General features: G+C 36.5%; 1 protein-coding gene across 1 annotated transcript in view; it reads left to right on the top strand.

Moving 5' to 3' along the window:
- Nucleotides 1-2,124: 2,124 nt before the first annotated feature.
- The window catches only part of LOC149282091 (KH domain-containing RNA-binding protein qki.L-like), a 62,382-nt gene continuing 43,806 nt past the window's right edge, over nt 2,125-20,700 (top strand). Inside the window, exons 1-2 of the mRNA XM_089498632.1 lie at nt 2,125-2,266; nt 19,824-19,966. Coding sequence (XP_089354758.1) covers nt 2,125-2,266; nt 19,824-19,966 — 285 coding nt within the window. The remainder of the gene's footprint in view (nt 2,267-19,823; nt 19,967-20,700) is intronic.

Below are 20,700 nucleotides of genomic sequence, written 5' to 3'. Positions count from 1 at the left end.
ATAAAGCACCAGCAATATTACAATAGAGGGAAAGTTAACAATAACATTAAAATTGACAATATAAAAAGCTGTCAATAAAATTAATACTCATTGAGACATACTGGTAGAGATGGACAAAAGGCACCCGCTCTCGTGAACTTACAATTTATTACACACCAATGAACCTTGGCCAGGGGAGAACTTGGTCTGCAGGATCTATCATAGTTCATCATGTGCCTGTTTTGCCACAGGATTAATTGTATATTGTACTTCATGGTAGCTAAACATCTTCCATATTTCTGGCTAAGATGCCACAGAATTCAAAGTTATACTATAATATATTGTAAGCTTTCAAAACCAAGGCCCTATTTTCACTGTATCCTTTTGTAACAGGGCCACAGAATCTGCTGGCGCTATAAAAATAATGTAACGTAGCAATTAAGGGGGTTACAATACATGCAATGAAATAAGATAAAATTGTATTGGAACATAAATCACATGGTACCGTTAAATAAATAGTCATTTTTTTTGTTCATAGAGTGACACATGCAAATGAAACATTTGAAGAGTAAAGAGTGTAGTTTATTTATATGTCACACACATTACATAATCAGGGGGGGGGATGCTTTATCTTTATCTTCGGTCAACACTTGAGATGCAAACACAAAGTCACAAAAGAGGAAAAACAGTGTCTGTCAGCACACAATGTTCAGAGGCAATGGCATTTCCCTATAATTCATATATTCAACAAAAAAAAAACAACAAAATAAACAGGGACACATTAAAACCATTACCAACACTGACAAAGTTCAGCCTGTGTTGATTGGACATTCTACTGCAGAGATAATCTTTCTTGCACCGCAATAGACAAAGTATCAAACATATCCGAATGAGTTTACCCAACTACCGAGCCTTAAAATAAACGCGATTAAAGAATATTGCTTTGACTGGGTTTTTTTTCTCCCACCAAAAGCGCAATTAGCGTGAAATAATCACACGTATCTAAAACCCATCTCTCTCCTGGGCATGAGGTATTTTATTTAAACAGTTGTGTGTGTTCTCCCCCACCACTAAGAAAATACATATATACGGCAAAGCAAAAAAAAAAAGAAGAAATTCCTCCCTCCCTGCCTCCCTCGACAACGGTTACCATCACCATCGTCTCCCCCTTTCCACTAAGTAACTCCACCTCCTTTCCCTCCCCCTCTTTCCTCCTATCCCCTCCGCTTCTCCGCCCCTCCACCTCTTCCTCTCTTTGCTTGCGCCTGAACTGAAGCGAACTCCTCTAGAGGGAGAAACGGGTTGCGCTGGCACACAGCTCTTTTATGCGTACACGTCGTGGCCGCAGTAGCCGATATAGCTTCACTACAATAGTGTATTCATTTCCACAGGGGAAAGGCAGAGAGTAGAGGGGGAGAAAAAAAACAAAAAAAAAAACACCACTGTGAGCGGGGAAAGGATTTGCGCTGCAGCACTGACAGGAAACCAGGGTCAGGGGGGTGGGTGCAGAAAAAAAAAAAAAGGCGAAAGAGACATAGAGGAGGAGGCGTCCAGTTAAGCAGCCAGCTTTGCTCCAGCCCCGTCTACTCTGCTCCACGGCACAGACCTGGTAAGAGGGGTGATGAGTGACCGACTAAATTAGAAATAAGAGGGGCGATGATATATATAAAATATACAATATATATATTATACACATTGTTTCTCGCTTGCTTTGAAGCCCTGGGTTTGCCGTACTGTAAATACTTTTTATCTTTTTTTTTTTTCCAGCGCCAGGATCGTCAATCAAAAGAGACGTGTTTTTATCCGAGAAGCGAGATCTGTGTTTGTTGTTGAAGAGAAGTGATACATAATATCTACGCTTCACGTTTGCTATACACGCGGAGGCACAGATCCCTTAGATTTGGTTAATATACATGTGCCAGGACACCCTGGGTGCGGAATAAGAAGTGCGGCTTTTTTCCATTTGGCGTTTCCCCCCCACGTTTTCATGTTTTTTTAGTACATATATATATTTTAAGAACAAAAAGTAGCTGTCGTTTAACGTCAGAACCTCAAGGCTCTTGTTGATTATTTTTATATAGATTTTTTTTTTTTAGATATTTGTCCTTTTTTTCCGTCACCATTTTTTACTTAAAAGATTGGATGATGGTTGGGGAAATGGAAACAAAGGAGAAACCGAAGCCGACCCCAGACTACCTAATGCAATTAATGAACGATAAGAAGCTCATGAGCAGCCTGCCCAACTTCTGTGGGATATTTAATCACCTGGAGAGGCTTCTGGATGAAGGTACTTTAACGTATATATGCTTGTCTATAGTGTGTATATAAGTTACTTAATGCTATTTGATTAAAGCGAGTTACGTGAAGCCAACCTATACTGGCAGCGCTCTTTAACAGTGATACGCGGTGGGCAAAGATAGTTACAAGGGCCTTGCTCCCCAGGGATATTGGTGTCTGCTATCTGTACTCTTATTCCTTCTATAAATTCCACAAAGCTTAAGTGATTTTTACTTTCCCTTTGGGGAGGAAAAAAAAGTTATTGGTGGGTGGTAGCGGTTTCCCAGAACCCCCCCCCCGTACTGTCTGCCTGGGTGCTGGCCATGTGACCTGCTGGAATGTGGCTTTATCTTTTGGTTACCAAAAAGCTTGTGATGCAAGAGGGAAGTAGAAGGGCATTAGCTGGCAAAAAAAAATGAACCTTTTGATTTTAATAAGTCTACGTGACTACATAAACCTTTTTTGTGTGTGTGCTTTTTACTCTTTCCTTTCTCCAAATTGAGTGTAGGATTTGTTATAACAATAAGTCGGCCCCTGCAGGGACTAGATCGTGTATGTTTAGTGACCCTAGGCTTTTGCCTTATGCGTTTACTGGCTTCTTTTGGAAGGGTTAAATATTTGTAATCACAGAGGCCTGTAACTTCTGTATTTAAAATGCCTGTATGATACAGTTTCCATCTGTTTACCATAAGTATGGCTATAATTACAAGGCCAGCATATACAAGGTATGTAATAAGGAGTGTGTTTATGTATTCTCATAGTACATGAATGAGTTGAGAAATTGGAAGTCCACACTCGGTGTTGCATATAAATATTGTTTGAACATTTTGTGTTTGAGCTTTAATGTGTTTATTAAACATTCCTTGTTTCTTTGAAAATGGAATGATAACTTTTTTTTTGAGTGACTTAAATAAAATTAGACCAATTAGATGTGTGTGTATATAATATACATACATATATATTGTGTGTGTGTGTGTGCGTATATATATATTATATATATTACAGCCGAAAAACAGGAGTACTCTAGCTTTGTCTGGTATTGGTTAAAGGAAATATTACATTTGCTGTAGCTATTCTCTTGTTTAAATTTAAGCTTGGAAAATCCTTGTTTTCTGGTGAGGAACTGATCGAATAGTCTACCACTTGTCCTGTTTTGGTTGATCAGAATGAACATGCAGTGATATTCTGTTGTTGGGGGTTATCTTTGCAATAACATACACAGGAAATAAAATATATTTGCTCCATTTTTCTTATTGAAATAAGAGGTTAGACTAGAATTTTGACTATACTGTCATAATGGAAAATACATTTTTCTTGTGATAAACAATTTTTTTTTTTTTTTTTAGGCCTTACCCTCTAGTTTTTATCACGCATACTGTGCGGTAAACTTTTAGGTACTTAAGATTTATTCTATGTGAATCAGGTTTTTTTTTTCCCTTTTCTTTTGAAGTGTTCTGGAATGTAATGTAGTTTTCGCAGCTGTTGACCCGCTAAATGCAAATATTTGTTTTGCAAATGCTTCAAAAGAAATGTGGCCAGGAAAAGAATTTAGCCACTATCCACTATGCTATTCGTTTCAGAAAATGTGTGTGTGTGTTCGCAATGCACCCAGCATGGTGTATATTGAAATAACGTCGTGTTAATATGGGATTAGACAGAATCGGTTACATATAGTAAAGAAATGCTTGTCAAATGATGAGATTGCTGTGTAACTAACATAAATAAAAGCAATGTATATAAATTAAAAAAATGAGATTGCATTAGGTGAATGAATGCCTAATTAAGAATTAAGGTGTATATTTTCCCACGCTTGTATCAGAAATTGATTGTAATTTATGCCTGTTTGTGTAAATGTTATCATCCTTGCGTTGTTTTTAGAAATAACACAATTGCTTATAATCCTCTCAAGTAGATTTTAACACCTGGCCTGCATGTGCAAAAGCTATTTGGTCCCAGGAATGGGATGTTGTAAGGCCAAGGTTATTTGTAAATGCAGTTGCCCCTGACACACTAGTACATTGTATTGCATGTCTTTTTTAATTCTGTATACTCTTACAGTGGTAAACCTTTGTGCCCTTTGTTTAAAGGACAGGCTGTCTGTGCTCAACTGAGTTAAGCATATGATATCAACCCTTCCTCATCCTTTAGAGTTGAGGGATCAGCTGTAGGCTTTAACCCAAGTAACTTGATGCCACGGGGTTTAGTCTGTTAAAGGGCTTGGTTGCTCTTCCTGTTTTCGTGTTGAGCTTTGGCTGGAGGAATTTGCATGTGTAAAGGGAGGGGGGGAGCTTAAAACTTTCAAGAATGTCCAACAACAGGCTGGAGGAAATAGAAAACCCCCCCCCCCAAAAAAAACACATGAACAGTTGAACTTCAATGCTTTGAGAGACTGTGCCACTAAGGGGCGCCAGTACTTTGTTCTGTTAGAGGGGAATAGTGTCTTTAAGAAAGGAAAAGCAAGGCGTAGTGAGATCTTACTCCAATTCTTATTAGTCTTCCACTGGTATCCTTGTAGAGGCCTTGGTCATCCACACTAGAAAACACCACATAAATTCTTGTAAAGTATTTGTTTTAAAGTTAACAGAAAAAGGAGAAAAAGTGATTTTAGTGCAACAAAACTGCCCAAACAGATTTGTTCATTGTGTTCATGTTTTAATGGAAAAGGCAAAAAAGCCTTTTCCATTAAAACATGAACACAATGAACAAATCTGTTTGGGCAGTTTTTTAATATATTCACTTTAAGTACAATGTTTTGTTGCACTAAAATCACTTTTTCTCCTTTTTCTGTTAACTTTAAAACATAAATACTTTACAAGAATGTATGTAGTGTTTTCAATTCTTAGTTTGTTATGGAATTAAAATGTGTTTGGATATCTTCGGAATGATTTAAAAAAAAAAAAGAAAAAATAAACTTTAAGTTGTAGCCTACTAAATTGGATATTCTGGGAACTTAATCTTGTGAAAGTGAAAATTTTGATTCTACCTTGCTATCCTGTTAAGGATGTGACTTCTTGCACCCCATGACAACCCAGGAGGGTAGTTTTTTTTTATAGAATTTTATAAAATAAATGGTGGCCATCTGCTCATTAATGTTTTAACGCCTTAATGTTGGTATTCTGTATGTTTCCTTTGATGAGATATCGCTAAGTCAAACACTGGTTACAGTGACTAGATCTTCTTGTACATATACTTGTATGACATTCACTTTTTACAAGCCAGACCTAAAAAATTAAATTTATTTTTTTTTCTCTTTCTTGGAAGTCGCCTTCATTAAAACTTAACACGATCTTGTGCCTTAACTGGCATTTTGCATCAGACTGAGATGTCTGGCAACTGGTATGTTACACTCCACTATCACAAATGTTTTCACATAATAGCCAGTGCTTTTGAAGTGTGATATTGTAGAGTGCCAAAACCACTTTCAATGCGAAGTGCTTAAATATTTGGCATTTTCTGAAGATTAGAATGAGCCAGTGGCATACTTTTCAAGTTTAATTGAGCACTTTTCAAAATTAACCATTTATCTACTCTTGTCAAAACCAATATTAACATTGATCTGAATCTGGTATTCTCTAGCAACTACCTTTTTTAAATTTGATATCTTCAAAGACAGCGCTGCTCTGAAATCAATCGGCACATAGTGTATAAACTGTTTGTAGGCAACAATCTACCTTCGCATGTAGCAGTTAACTTACAAAAGGTTTTTCTGTTTGTGCCAAAGTATAATCTGGTTTTACTTTACATATTTCTACTTAAACCTCAACTATAGCATTTATTATATAATGCACCCTTTAAATTTCACATAGGACATAAACAAAAGATTTAACTTGTTAAACAGATGTCTGGGCCGTGCACCCGTTTGCTTTAGTTCATTTATAAGGATGTGTAAAGCGGACAAGGATCAGGAAGTTGGATTTCTTTTATCAGCTTTGAGAAAACATAGAAGGAAGAGGGTCTTTTCCGGGGTTTGTAATACAGTCTTTCCTACAATTGTCTGTTTTGTAATATGTTGGGGCAGAAGGTTTGCACTTTGGTTTTAGATCACAAATCCTCTTAATGTAAACTCTGAATTGCTTTGTTTAATTTATATATTTCTCCTGCAGCTAGACATGTTGAAATTACTTTAAAATCTGCATTTTGTACTTTATTTTTATTAATCTTTAATTTTTAAATTTTTTTTGGGTGCCTCAAAAAAAAAATACTTTTGCACGACCACACCATTTTCTATTAGTACTTAAAGCTTTGTGTTTGTATGATATAAAATAACACGTGTGTAGATAATTACATTAATCCTAATTATCTAACTCGGGATGTTTAGCCCATATAAGTGCTCTTTTTTTGTAAAGGTTTTTTTTTTTTTTTTTTTTTAATTTTATTTATAAAAGTCTAAAATTCAGACTAAAACACCAAGCTATTCTGTACCACTAATACGCTAACCTAAAATATAATCTCTTTGGGAAAAATCCTTGGTGTTCTCGCTCTCTCTAAATGAAGAGGGGCAAGGGTAGGACACCGGCAACTGTAAAAACAAATAACAGCAGTTGAATTATACCGGAGTCTGGACGAACTGTATAGCTTCTCTATGAAATGAATCCAGCAAAACCGGCCTACACGTATGTGTCGGGGGTGACAATTCTGTTTTTTTCAGCTGCCATCTTGCTATTTCATTACACTTTAAATTGCTGTCTCACCCTCGGATACTTTGGGCCTGATTCAATGAATTGAAAAAAAATCACTAAATTGTTACAAAAAATAGCTTGCGGTTCAGCAGCTAGGACCTACAGCCGACTTTACCAGATCACAATCCATGCTGTTTTAAGTTGTGAAATCTGATCAAAGCAAACCTCTATGCAGCCAATTTAGAAAAAAAAAATAATTAAAGCTATTAGGTTCAATTAAGATAGACTACTAGTTACACTTTATCATATTTACTAGTGTTTGTACTTGGGGAAATATGTTTAAATTGGCTTTGTGCAATACTGGTAGTAAAATGCACAAGTGGAATGCCAATGAATATAATTTTTGGGGGTTTTGGTAAAACTTCCAAGTCTCAACAAATATCAACACGTCACAGCAGCATTTTTATTTTTTCATATAGCATCAGATTCAGTGGTGTTATGCTGTGATTAGTTGAGTCGATGACAAATTTAAGCAGGCGCATTACGAGAGGCCCTACTAATTAGACATTAAAATCCTAAAGGTCTGTTTCTAGAAAAATGGGTCTATTAAGCCAAATTAGTTCTCCCCATAGTCACTGAGCAAATGTATATCAAAATTTTAAAACGGTTCTCCATGTTGGGTAAGAATCCTGTTATGAATTAATCTCCGTATATTGTAATACAATCCATTTGGGGGGAATACATTTATTGCTAGTATTTATAAAAATTAAAGAAAAGTTAGTAAAATAACTTGTATTTTAAAAGACATATAACCCTTTAGAGGTCTGCATTTGGAATCTTTTAGAAATGGCCGCAATGACAAGTGTGTGTGTTTCTCCATACTATAAGTACAATTGCTTATAGATGGATGTTTCCAGTTTATATATTGTTAACCATTTAAGGGCCCCTGCACTAAAGAATTAGTAATGCTCATGTCGTGAAAAGAGAACCAAATTGCTACCTACCATTTTGGGTTCTGCTCTCCCACTAAAAAGCCATTTTTTATAGATAACACTTAAACGTTGCATCATAGGCATAGGGGAAAAAAATTTGAATTACCGTACATTTCGCTAGCGTTTTCCTTTTAAGGCCACTATTTCTAATTTCTCCTTACTGTTCAAGCGAGACTCCTAGAGAACTGAAGGACAACAGGAGTTATTTAGATAATGGGGTGCATAAACCAACTACCTATTGATTTACTGACTGTAGACTCTTCATAACTATTCATGAGGAAAGTGGTTGGTTCCAAACGGGAGGTTTAATGTGAACCACAGAAGCCTGATATTGCTGTGTTAATACTGCTACGAGTCTTCAGTGTATATGGTATAATTGCGTCAGCCTCAGATTAACATAGGGTGAATAACACAGCAATTTATCATTCAGGCAGCCCTGAAGAGTGTCAGGAACAAGGCTGACTATGATAAATTGAAGGGGGACAGGCTCTGAAGTAGGTGGTCACTACTTCCCGCAGTTAAGGCTAAAGAGTTTCATGGTGGCAGCTGATATTTCGGTTAGAGGCAGGGTAATTGAGGAAGAGCTGCAGTCCTCTGCATGCCTGAATGGGAAAGACACTCTTCTTTTTACACTTCGCAAATTTTAGTGACTTTAACAGATTTAACTGCCAGATGGACAGTAGATACACGCTACTTGGAAGCTGTATGTCTACAGATGTCGATGTACAATGTTTGCGAAGGTGTTGTCTAGTGTGTATCTTTCCAGAAACGTCGCACATGGTGTAATCCATTATACTTCATTAGCTGCTTTTATCTATTTTAGTAATGAGTTGCTCTGTCGTAATAGACCAAAGTTCTAAAGTATTTTAATAGTGTGTAATTATGTAAAATATATACACTGTATATAATACACACACACACACACTAATCTTAATTACTTCATCCAGAAGTTATATTATCAAAAGTGCATATTAAACGTCTGTGTGTTTTGAGCTAGAAATATAAATTTGGTTCTAAGCCAAATGTTTGTAATTAGAACAGACTATTTTTTCTTTTACTTCCCCAACTGTTATAGTGAAATGAGAATCAAAAACACACACTTTTATGTTTGCATGCAACATTTGCTGGGGACATGGGTGTATGTGCTACATATGTCAGAATTCCTATCTGGTCATTTGTGTTAAGTATAATCTCTTTGGCCCATCTAGTCTGCTTGTTTTTGCTGTTGTAAAAACTCAAACCTTAACCAGCCCTTGGTCTCGTCTTAGAAAAAAATGTCTATACCAAAGAAGCCATTATTTGGCATCTCACACAACGTTCTTGTTGATCCCGCTCACCAATGAAAACTTTGCACTCTTTGAAGCAAGTTGCATTATTTTACAAGCAGACATCATTTAAATTGGCTATCGGTTATACACTATGGAGAACATTGCAAAGCTGGCCTAACCTTCATAGCATGATGTTAGCTTGCAATAAATCTCCTTAAAGGAGAATAAAAGCACATATGATGGCTGGAGTGTTCATGTGCCCCATTTTGCAAATTCTTGGGGACTGTAGAATCCCCCAAACGCTTTGCACCCTCCCTGGCTAAATTACCTACAGGAGAAGCATTTGGTAATTTCTGTGCATTGCCTTTAAAACTCCAAGTTGACCTTTCAACAGTTTACTATAAAATAAAAAAAAATAATATATATATATATATATATATATATATATATATATATATATATATATATATATATATATATATATATATATATACTATATCTTGCCTTATGTTTCTCCTGTGCCCCACTCCGTCTAGACAAATAGTGGTGAACCTATGGCATGTGTGTTGGCACATGCATGGCTCCGTTGTGGAATGTGGCCAGGATGCCGGCTAACCAAATATTTATTTATTTATTTTTACCCAAAATAAAGGGAGCACAAGGCCTGCTTATACAGACCTGTTTTGCTGCTCCTTCAATAAATGTGCTGGCCATTTATACCGAGTGTCGGCATATGTCAAATGCCAGCGCTGAGCCATGTGTGCTGTGTTGGGACACTGAAATAGAGGTCTGTAGGACCCTGTTAAGAAAGATAAGCAATGGGGAAAAAGAGGATAGATGATATGTACATGAAGCTATAATGGAGAGGTAATGAGAGGGGGGGGTGGACAGATGGATGAGATAATGAGAGATGGGGAGAAAAGGGATAGTGGCATCAGCAAGTCATGAGTTCCATCTGAGAAACTGCCAAACACCTTGTACACCATGTTTAATCAAAAAGTATATACATATATAAACAGGATGGAAAGGTACAGGTTGGTGGCTTCTCAGGTTGAACCCATGTGCTGCTGCCACTGCCCTTTTCTTTAAGAAATAAGCAAAGCGTTAAACATAATGCAGAACATTCAAACTGCAATTATCCCTCAACAGAATCAGAGTTTATTTTGGAAAGATATCTGCAAAGCTGTGTGTATGCAAGGTGAAAACATTGCACTACAACAGGGGTAGGCACCCACATGGAGTGTTGGCACTTTGACATCTGCAGCTTGGTTTTTTTGGCACCCACACCCAAAAAAGTTTGCAATCACTGTACTAGATTGTAAGCATAGGTCCTCTTTACATTACTGGTTTGTCTTAATTTCAGCATTTTATATCCCAGTGAATATGTGAAGTGCTATGTAAATAGATGCAATATAAATATATAAAATGCCTGTTAACGGTTTATATTTTGTTGGCGGTTTGGAACAGAATACTGCAATTCAAGGTTACACTTCATTTTGTTCCCCACTTTCATAACCTTCAAGGGGAAAATAGCACCGTTGATGGTCTCTGAAATTGGTCACTGCATATGGATCCATAGGGGCACTGACAACATTCCTTGTTTCCTAATGTTGCATATATATATATATATATATATATATATATATTCATTTTGCTCACGCAAGCACAGGGTATGTCTGTGCCTTATTTTTGACACACTATCCCAGTTATATCATTTCCCGGCAATAAGAATTAACACTGGTAAAATATTATCTAATCTTTACTGCTGCTGTTCGCTGTGCAAACAATTAAATGACATTTTATACTTTGATGATATTAGTTTGCTAGTCCACTTTTCTTTGCAAGGTATCAAAATTTAGTTTACTCATAAATGCCTGGCTCTGTTTTATCTGTTCCCTAATCAGTGATAAGTGGCAGTCTGAAGCAAGTGCTTCTGTGTAGTGTGTAAAAAGAAAAAAAAAAGAAAAATTGTCTACATGTTTACATTTTGGCTTTTGGCATTGTCTTGCTTACCTGCAGCTGCTAGGAAGTGTTTTTTTATTTTTATTTACCAGCAAATCTGAAAACTTCTATAGTCTAAATCTCTGGAGTTCTGCCAAATTGAAACGGGTATTACCGGTAATTATATTGACTGACACAAATTAAAACATTTTTTTGTGTGGCAGTAAGCCTTTATTTTTCCCTGGCACAGGTAGTTATGTAAGGTACAGCAAGGCTCTTGATTGCTTGCAATTTTTTTGCTTGTGTGACTTTTTTGGGGGATGGGTGCAATCCAGATTTCAGTATATTGCCTGTTGATACATTTTGGGTGTGCATATGCATTAGGAAGGATAACACTCTTTTTACCGGTTTACTCTTTGAATAGGTTCTTTATCTACTGCCAAACTGTAGATTTTACTGTGTGCCCACGACTAAACAGTAATAGTCTCTCAAATGATATATTGAGTGCCTGTTGGAAATGTAGTATTTCTTATAAAAGGAGTTGGCAATCATAAATGAACTGGTTCAAAGTGAGAGAAATTGCATATCTGAATTGAGTAAGTTATTTTTTTATTTTTTTTTTTATTTTTTTTTAAGCATTGTACATGCTTATCTCTAAAGAATTGTTATGTATTGCAGAAATGCACAATGTGTAAATGCGCTGATCAGCTAAAATATACCGTATTAGCTTGATTACAGGCCGCACCCTTTAAAGTTTGGTGCTATTTTGAAGGAAAATGAATTGTTAAAGAAAAAATTCACATTAGTGGAATGGTAAAACAGTGCCACTCTGTGCCCCCCCCCCCAGACTTACCAATGCATCCCCAGACTCCCTGGTGTCTAGCGGGTAGACAACCTCTGCCACTGCTGGTACTTCCGCTGGGGCTTCTATGGTAGAGCACCGGAAGGTTATGTCAGTTATAGAAGCCCTGGTGGAAGTGCTGGCAGCGGTTGTTGTCTACGAGCATTGCGCAGACGTCCACCGGGTGCCAGAGAGGAGGATCCAGGTCCTCTGCAGCAGGGGTAAATAAAAAAAAAAATAAATAAAAATAAAAAAGAACCTGCTCGGTGCCGGCAATACGAATTGCGCTGAACCCCGATTATACGCCACACTCTATCTTCTGGCCAATACAGGTTTTGTGGAAATCATGGGGCATGTTTGTTCTTCTGTGTAATATGTTCCTGAATTAATTCCAGATACTATTCTTCATTAGTTTACTGTTTTGATCTTTGTAGTTACTCCTTGGTTATGCAGATGGGTAGTGATTGATCAGATTTCTTGTGTTAAATAAAAGCTTTATTGCCATTGAGGATTGATGTGCTACACCTTCTTGTTAGGCTTGTTTTACCAATAGGCCCTTCCACCAATTTATTTAGATATACAGCACAACCTGACTATTAAATTAATATTATATGCACTTTTTTTTTTGACGCTTAAGGTCTCTGCATTCTATTTTTTTCGCCACAACACGCTCCTTCGAGATAGCATTCAATAATAGGAAACTATAACCAGGCTTAGTGGTTTACCTTAATTGCCAAAATATAAAATGTTTTCTAATAATAAACCTGCATTTTGCTCTTTATGGGGAAAACTATAGTATGGTTACACTTTTGAGAAATAATGCAAATATTTTTAACATGTTTGCAGAAGAATTTCACTTTTTAAAAGAATGACTAGTGGTTAGTGAATAATTAACCTCAATGACGTACCTAGATTCTATACTGATACTTTGAATCGGAGAAGAAAAAAAAACAGTAAAAGGCCATTCATCTGAACTAAGTAGACCAAAATATCCTACAGTTTCTTTGTTCTCCTCAATGTCGAAATGGGTGGATAAATTTAAAGCCTGCTCTCTCAAGAGTTGCTTTATAGGCAATTTTCTTCCAGTATCAAGGTCTGCAATTTCCATTTGGCTGCCAGTTTGCGATTAAATTCATCACCTTTATTATAAAAATGTGCTTCACTCCATGGCCTGCTGCACAAGCATTGTAAGGAAGACATTTTTCACTGCTAACTGCAGCATCATTCTCCGGCAGACACCACATTCATTCAGATATTAGCTACTCCAACTTGATGCAGGAGGCCTATCACTCATACCAGACAAAACCTTAACAATTGTATATGTTGGAGAAACCCGATTCTGCACATGTGGCATCTTTCTGTTGATATATAGATATAGCTATAGATGCATACATATTTAACATATACATACATACATATATAACAGGGCTGGTCTCCAAATGATGCAGTTGTCGGGATGCATCTATTCACACAATGAAACATAAGAGGAGGAAGTCCCCCAGGGGCAGTGATTGATCCATTGTGTTTCATTGTTATTTTTAGCTTGTTTAACAATACAGCATTATGCATCAGCTGCCCAGAAGCTTCAACATCAACCTGCCAAAAAGGAAGTAACAGACTCTGGGCACCCATGAGTATTAAACAGGTGTTAGTGTTTCATCTGTTCATACTGAAGTTTAATGTTTGCACAAATATAGATTTATATCTTGAGATTGGGTGTTATATGTAATTAGGCATCCTTATAAAAGGTGCTTTACATAAGGTGTTAGTCGATACATAACACATATGATATGTTTGTTTATATAATGCTGTGCAGTATCATAGAAAGTCTGATAATATGCAAATGCATATAGTTTCACATTTGGGTGCCCGATGCAATTTTCTACCAATGTACCATCCAATATAATGAGTACAAGAGCTTTGGAAGAACCAGGTACGCGTATGCCCATGGTAGATGACGTGTATTAGTTAGTTTTGAATTTGTTCATGCTGATTGGGGTAACTTTTTATTTATCACACGCTCATCCAGAACAATTTGACTCACAGAAACAGGTGCTCAAAAGAGCGTACAATCTAAAGTTGACCCTTGGACTCGCCACAATCTGCTGTGTGGTACATTAGAATTGGGGTCACTTTGGATTGTTATATAGTAATATTATTTCCATTACTTCCATTAATTATTTCCAGCCCCAGCTATTTTTATATATCTATTATAATATAAAACTCGAAACTCTAGAAAAAATTCTGTAGCACATAAGGTGATCTGTATGTGTATGTGGGGGTATATATATATGTATGTGTAATTATAAAAATTGTGATTCTAGGGTCATGTTAACGATGTAAGCCTAAAACATGTAACTTGTACATCATGCGCTTTTAGTATAAAATACCAGCTATAGCTTTTGACATCCACAGCATCTTCAGTAAAATGAGTTCTTTGTACACACCTGTGAGTGTCAGTCTACATTAATACATTTGTTAATTAATGTTGATGTGTCGATCAGCCTGCTGTGCATACTTATTTGTTTATATTTTCATCATTATGCTTAGCGGTAGAATGTGAGTGAAGAAAGAATTGTTAAAGCTGTAGTAATTGCATTTGATTATATGTATGGAGGGGAAGGAAACCTCTAGTCTTTAATTTACCTGTCTGGGAGGAATGCATTAAAATTAACATCAGCCAGCTGTTAAGTATTGCAACAGTATGATGGATGTGAGAAGACTAATGAATGTACATGGAGGAATGCATTTACTGTGGCAAATTAAGTTTTTAGCCTTTAACTGTTTTCTTTGGCTATTTTCCACATTTTAATTTAAGCTCCCTTACAAAATGCTGTCTCCGACGTAATGATCTCAAGGGGATGGTGACCCGCTGTCCAGTGAACTCCCAGGGTTTTTTTTGTTTGGTTTTTTTTTTGACAGGTGTAAAAAAAACTCTGTAAAGTAAGAATACTTTAAAACAGACATGTTAACAAAATGCAAAGTGAGCGAAAAGAAGAAAAATAAAACTAAATCAAGTCAATATTTGGTGTGACCACCCTTTCCTTCAAAATAGCATCAATTCATTTGTTCTGTTTGCTCATTTTGCATTCTGTTAAATGATAAAAATTAACCAACATGTCTATTTTTGAAGGCATTATAATTTTACAGTACTCTGTGTGTGTGTGTGTGTGTGTGTGTATGTATATAGTCGGCACACACAGTCCTAAATAGATATCTAAATACGCCCTTCCCTAAATAACTTGCTTACACCTACTCACTCTAACACCATACACTAACATTTCGTCAACCGGGCCAGTCATACTTAAGCACCTGCCTCAGCACGACCCTGAGTTGTTCCTCTGTAGTTAGATGCGGTTCTATTACTTTTAAAATATCTAACCAGTCTGTGATTAAGTATATAAACCTTGTAATATTTGGGGGACTTTTCTTGTTCAAAACAGCTGTTACCCTATTGCTGCGCTAATAAAGTCCTTTCCCCCATTAACTTTAGGATGCCTTTCTTGATGATTTTAATACAGTCTTTCTATTTAGTTGCACAAGGTAGTTTGGCATAAATGTAGGCAAATTAAATAGGTTGAAACTCTAATACTTGAAAGCGAAAGTGATGGTATTTTAACACCTGGTTTTTTTTAAGTAACGGAATTTAAGTCAATGGCGGTCTGTTGGACATTGAGTGGCCAATGGATTTAGCTAAAGGTAGTTATGTGTTTGCTTTAGTTTTCCATATCCTTCCCCCAGCGATGGTACTGCCTCTGGTTTTTTAACAGTACTGTCATGCACACAATGTGTCTTCGAAGAGTCAAAGTCTATGCTGTACAACAGCATAATGTCTGTCAACATGTAGCTGGTATATGCCTGCTTTATTATATGTTAAGACATCAAAACTATTGAATTCCATTTTAAATGTGTAATTAGCAGAATATATAAATGCCCTCCATGAGATCACTCTTCATATGAGATGTTCTACTCCAGTCAGCATGTGCATGGATGAAGTCTTCAGTTGATTTCAGGGGATCTCTGTTCTGCTACTGATTGCTTCAAATAGCCAATCAGTGGCAAGAATAGACAGACTATAGAGGAGGAGAGCAGTCTCTTCAGTGTCAATTAAAATCTTTTATTATGCATTTTTCGGTAGCCTGGGTGTTGGGGACATTAGCAACTTGTAACAGGATGCAGGGCTTTTCATATGTTGCATGTTTTCTTTTCCTTGAACGACATATTGAATTAATATACACTGTAACCAATAGAGGTTTGGGGGTTTTTTTGTTAACATCGGAGGATTTGAGTAAGACCAGGCCACTGTCATTTCATGTGTTGTCAATTTATTAAATGGATTGGAGTTCTGTAGAGTTAGCAGATTCTGTTTCTACAGATTAGTCTGTGTAGGAAATGATGAGTTCAGTCAGCTTTGCCTCCCCTGTGAAACCGTGCCGCATGTACAGAAAGAGACATGCATGTTTTCATAAATATTGAATTGGCTTTATTATCTTGTTGTTCTGGCAGATTAAATTAATTGAAGATGTGCACATATTTTCAATCTGAACCAATGAGTCACACAACAGCAACCTGCTTTTCTTCCTTCCCCCTCCCTCCTTCCTCCTTTTGATGTGCTGCAGTTGTAGCATAATTGTTATATTTGTGTGTGCTCGTGTGTGTGACTGATCTTGACTGTGGATTTAGATGACTAGTGATGCACAAAGTGAAAACAGATGGACACTGAAATTCAGCTTTGCATATCTGTGGCATCAGCAGAGCAAGTTGAGCGATCATAATGATTCTAATAAATTTGCATTCATAGATCTCAACAAATGTTGAATGTAAATTTGAGTTTGTAAGAATGCACCAAATATTTTAGTTGCTTCTGAATTAAAATGGCTCTGTCAGACATGGAATAAACAAAGTCTGCCACTTTTTAAGTTGACAGTATGTGGTTATTTGGGGGGTCTTTTTTTTTTTTTTTTTTTTTTTTTTGCATTATGGCATTTGCTATTGCCATTTGGTTTGTGACTACTTAACTCTTCAACAGTGCATACCCAAAGTATAAGCTTAACAGGCGTTGTTTAAGCTATATTATCTGGGAAAAATCTTGAAATGTAGAGAAAAAAAATGAAGGATGCCTTAATTTTTTTATCTTTATTCATTTGCACAGTTTCCCAATGCCAGCTCCTTGGCTTGCAGGAGATTCACTTATACTCTGTTCATTTACTCCATTGCTAATTTAAATGTATACTTGACTGCATTCTTGTAAAATGTTATTTGTTTCTAATTTAATAGTGCATTTTGGTAAAGCACCACACTTGCTTCATATAGCTCCCAGTTTTAACTTATTTACTTAATTCTGGAACCCCATTAACCGTTTTCAAAACATGGGCAAGCCTTGCTGAATGGTGCAATGTAATATACCTTTTTATCTGCTGATATAAGGCCTCCCGTTTTCAAGGTCATTCTTTTTACTGTGTCGATTGGGGGGAGGGAAATAGAAAAGTTGAAAAGCCATGGCAAGGAATAGCAGACTGTTTTGAGACTTTGTATAATTTGTTTATTACATTATCAAATAAACTACATTCTAATTTCAGAGCCATATGTTTTATAAATACTCAAAGGTGAAACTAAATTACCGACAACACTAACAAACGCTTACCCTTCTCTTTAAACCACTCTTACAAAGGTCTAAAGAATAGTACTATAAAAAATTGGTCTGCTGTAATTTGTTTGCCCTATCTGTATCATTTTAAGCTTGTCAACTGTTGACCACAATATATGTTTTATATATTGCAGAGATCAGTGTGTGTATATATGTATGTGTATATGTATATGTGTGTGTGTATAATATACTGGGATTTGGAGCAGCAAAACTGTTGACCTGGTCATGTGTCGACAAAATCTCACTTGAGAGTACATTAGGGCAGTGTAACTCATTTGATCTCCATTGCGGATTTTCTTCTTTTAGCTGTTAACTGTGGGTATAAGTGCATCATAGGGCTTCGTTTCCCTAAAAGCCACAATGTAACCTTGTTAAATGTTATTATTATAAAAGCTCTTGGTTACATAAATAGCCATCAGCAGATCATGAGTCATACTACAATACATCTAACCACACCTCCTAAAAATGTGTTTATACATATATTTCAAACATACATATAATGTATTATGTAAATGACTGGTTGGTCATAGCTTCACTGCACACTTTTACCCAGCCTTTCAAACACATTTACATCTAGTATGCAGACTTATAGTACAGTTTGATTAAACTTAAGAAAATGAAATTACAAATTTAAGTCCACTGTTAATATTTTTTTTTTTCTCCTTTTATACCTGTTAAGGACTGTTAAGTTAAACAGAATGGCAAATACTTGCTTTACATTTACAAAAGTTTTGTTTTTGTATGTGGGTAAAAATAAGATTTTTCTTTTTTGAGATAACCATTTATAACCATCCATGCATATTGTTTTACTTCGGTATGGATTCCTCCAGGCCCATAGAGCTTGTACCACCATAGTGAACCTGCAGGGCTTCCCTCGCAGAGCCCAAATAAGATACCCCTCAGCGCAGACCTGGTCACCTCACAAACCCTAAACTTGCTGCCACCAACAAGTTTTTAACATTTTAAAAACACCTTTGGTAACTAACAGATGTACTCAATATATACAAGAATTTAGTGAAAAATATCCAATTCAGGTCTAACTAATTATTTCTGAACAATTTTGGACAGCCCCGGGGGCAGCCCTATCCTATGTGGCACCCCCCATGAGTGCTTTATGGTGCCACTTATAATACACAAATATCTATTTCCTGAGGATTTAGTTTGTTTCCACTATTCGCACAATGCAAAATGAATAAAGGCATTACCGAGGCTACTGTAGTCTTCGCATGTAGACTGATTATAATCTTGCGGATGCAGAAGAGCTGTAGTAATGTTAAGGCTCTTATAATCGCAAGGGTGCACAAAACTTTAATCCAGAGTAATCTCCTCATTGCTAGGGATTTGGATATCATTTTTTAAATCAACCAGCTGATTATGTAAAACTAGAGTCTAGGGCAGAAAACTCAAGCCTATGTCCTAGGTTCTTTGCTTGCAGCAGCACTTTTCCTCATCTTTGGTCCTGTATGTGAGAAGAAATAGAACTGTGTTAAGGGTAGTAACTTTAAAGGCAACTTTGACATATTTTTGCATATATCTGCAAGTATGTAATCATTTATCCTGCACATTTTTGTGTAATATAAATGCACACCGCCTTAATGACAGTTGACGTGCCTGGCACGTCATGGGGTTAGGAGAGCGTAGAAAGCAATCAACAATTTCTTTCTTCGCTCAGCTGGTGTTGCTGCCGTGCCTTGACATCGAGGAATCCAGCAACACCACGGAAAAAAAAATAAAATATATATATAAACAGCAGATAAGAACAGGCCCTTCTAGTCTGAGCTTTTACCCCTTCGTATTTCGCCGTAATTTTCTTCTCTCTCGTGTATCCACACAAGTTATATATTTTTTCATGACAAGTAGGGCTTTCTTTAAATCATTATTTTGAGCAGATCAACTAATTTACTGTGGTGAAAATTTGGAGAAAAACACCTTTCTTTTATCGGAAAAATCTTTTGCTCCTCTACAAAACGCTAAATAGGCTGTCCTATTTTTCCTGGAAATACCCAATGTTTTCATGTTTTGATTTTGCAAGTTAGTTGGCAATAAGTACAAGTAGCATATTATTTCAAAACCACTTTTTCCCCAAAACTGGTCATTCTGTCCCCATGTGCCATTTGGGACATCTTTGAAGCAGTCCAATTTACCCCCGACAATCTCCCTCAATTTTACTTGGCACTCATATTTTGCTTTCTTTGTAACAGTAATAATTCTCAGGCAGCGTGGTAGGCAACCAACTTATACACTTCTTTTTTCCAACAGAAATAAGCAGAGTACGAAAAGACATGTACAATGACACGATGAATGGTAGCAATGAAAAAAGAAGTGCTGAACTTCCTGATGGAATTGGACCTATTGTACAATTGCAAGAAAAACTTTATGTGCCTGTAAAAGAATACCCAGACGTAAGTCTTTTATGCATACAGCTTTTATTTGATTATTTGATAAAATTACATATGTATTGTCTGATTATACTTGCAGATATGCCTTTTGATTTTTAACTGTGCTTCTACGATAGCAAATGGTTTGCATGTATTCAGTCAAGCTGCGGGTACATTGCACTTATTACATTATTTCAATTCCCCCCTTCCTATAAGAACTATGTATACATAGTGCCATCATGCATTATTTTTCAATATTCCAAAAGTCTCCCAAAAGAAAGTTTAAATCAATTATGTTGGTAACCTGTTATTACCACTGTAAATCCCTAAGCAGACGTGAAAGTAACTTTTACATTGCAGTCCATAAACAGGCACAACTTTATTGCTTATAATTATTGAGATTGCCACTCACTAAACCTGCTTGCTGAATGATTTGAGTGTTACACAGACATCGTAGCAGTAGTTGCTGGAACAAATGCACGTTTTGAATGAAGTTTCTTATCGGCGGCAGTAAAGATTCGTAAATGAGGAAAGGTAAAAGACAGACACAGGACAGCAATCTCTAAACCCAACAGCTAAAGGTTACAGGCTGCTCTTGACAGTGACAAATATTATTATATTAGAGGCAGCAAAACTGCATCCTTGCGATATGTCCATTTAAACCCTAGTCACCGAAGTAGATTTGGGATTGGATTTTCCAAGCATGAAATAAGTTTCTCCTGTGCCGTTTCCATTTTTAGACTCTAATGTAATAGTTC

Source organism: Sceloporus occidentalis, unplaced genomic scaffold (genome assembly GCF_023333645.1).
Source record: "Sceloporus occidentalis isolate IW3139 unplaced genomic scaffold, rSceOcc1.0.p SCAF_123, whole genome shotgun sequence".
Classification (NCBI taxonomy): domain Eukaryota; kingdom Metazoa; phylum Chordata; class Lepidosauria; order Squamata; family Phrynosomatidae; genus Sceloporus; species Sceloporus occidentalis.
The sequence above is the reverse complement of the archived record's forward strand: the minus strand, read 5'-3'. Positions and strand labels throughout refer to the sequence as shown.